The 1,811-nt window shown below is 36.0% G+C and overlaps 1 protein-coding gene across 1 annotated transcript; it reads right to left on the bottom strand.

The window, feature by feature from the left end:
- Nucleotides 1-491: 491 nt before the first annotated feature.
- LOC132054188 (uncharacterized) lies at nt 492-1,406 on the bottom strand. Its single transcript, XM_059446238.1, has one exon. It carries the CDS (start codon nt 1,404-1,406, stop codon nt 492-494), a length of 915 nt encoding a protein of 304 aa, XP_059302221.1.
- Nucleotides 1,407-1,811: the final 405 nt, after the last annotated feature.

The following is a 1,811-nucleotide window of genomic DNA, read 5'->3' on the forward strand; positions in this document are numbered from 1 at the left end:
AACAAACATAGATTGTATTTGAAACTTGGAACATACAAGATATTATACAAAGCAAGATTAGAAAAGATGACCACTGTTCCTATATGAGTGGCTTGAATAGTTTGTGAATTGGGAAGATTGATAGTTAGAGGAACCTTAAGAGGAGTTAAAGAAGTGAAGGAATCATGATTAAAACACATATGTTCAGAAGCACCTGAATCTATGATCAAGGTGCTAGAATTAACAACTGAAAAACATGATCCAATATATTTTAGGATTGTACCAGCTACAGCATTGTTGTTAATCTCAGAACTGCCTGTAGCAGTATTCCCTGCTTCTTCAATTTTCATCTATTTGAACATCTGCACAAATTAATTATATTGCACTTTGTTGTAACTCTGAGGAGGGTTCATCTGTTGTTCACCATAGTTAGTGATTCTATTCTCAGTTTCTTCCATAGATATAGCACCATTACCCCTGATCTGAACCTGAGGACCTTTGTTATTTGTAAATTAAAAATCTTCAGGATATCCATGTAGTCTGTGATAGTCATCTATGGTGTGTCCTGTTTTTCCACAATGACTGCATGATACATTTGGATTGTACTTTGATCTCTTCCCTTTAAAATTCTTAAACTGATATTGCTTTTGAAACCTTTGTGATTGTGGTGGAGCATTCATCCTGGGATATGAGTTCCCAGATCTGTATGAAGGTCCTGCAGACCTTTGATTTTGTTTGATAACCTGAGAACCCTTGTACTGATTCACATTACTCACCATGAATGAAGAAGAATCAGAGGGTGTAAGAGGAGTCATATAGGTTTCCCTCTGGTTCTCATCATGCAGAATCAAAGAATAAGCATGGTCAATGTCTGGCAAGGGATTGATCATCAAAATATTTCCCCTTGCTTGTGCATATGTGTCATTTAGCCCCATAAGAAATTCCATAAGTCTCTCATCTTGCATAGACTTCTCTAACTTGTGCTTTACTTCACAAACACAAGCACATGTGCACTTAGTAGTGAAATTTAATGAATCAAGCTCATCCCATAACTTTTTGAGCTTGGTGAAATATCCATCAATGTTGTTATTTCCTTGTGTTAACCTACTAAGTTCCTTTTTCAGGTGAAAGAACTTGGCACCATTAGTTTGTCCAAATCTGTGTTCCAAGCTCATCCAAAGTTCTTTTGCTGTGCTTGAATACATCACACTATCAGCCACTTCCTTCGTTAGTGAATTTAAGAGCCAAGCAGTGACCATGTCATTGCATCTGCTCCAAGACTGCCAATTTGCAGAATTTGAATATGGTTGTATGGCTTGAGGTCCAGTGATGAACCCCAACTTGTTTTTTGCAGATAGAGCAAGCAGAATGGACCTTTTCCATTCTTGATATCCTCTTCCATCAAAGAGGTTGTTGACCAACGCCATTCCAGGTGCATCTGAAGCATGAAGATACTATGGATGATTTGAATCAATGGATTGAGTGCTACCCACTGTTTGTTCAGTAGTCGAACTTTCAGTCATTGTGTTGTGATTTTGATTGAGTTGTGTGATAGGATTGATTTTTCTCAGATCTGAGAATTTACACAAGAGATTTGATTATTGCTCTGATACAATGTAAGAATAATTGAAGAACAATATTGGGAATTTTCTCTTGTATATCATCTGTATCTTTTACACTCTATTTATACATGTATACTGAATTTTGGAAATAAAGAAAAGCTAAATCCTATGCAATATTTGTCTATGTATTATTGGTTGCTATTCTAACAGAAATATATTCCTGTACAATGCTTAGGAAGCTTCTAAGAATGTATACAGCTGTATATTTAT

This window comes from Lycium ferocissimum, chromosome 4 (genome assembly GCF_029784015.1).
Source record: "Lycium ferocissimum isolate CSIRO_LF1 chromosome 4, AGI_CSIRO_Lferr_CH_V1, whole genome shotgun sequence".
In the NCBI taxonomy this organism is placed as follows: Eukaryota; Viridiplantae; Streptophyta; class Magnoliopsida; order Solanales; family Solanaceae; genus Lycium; species Lycium ferocissimum.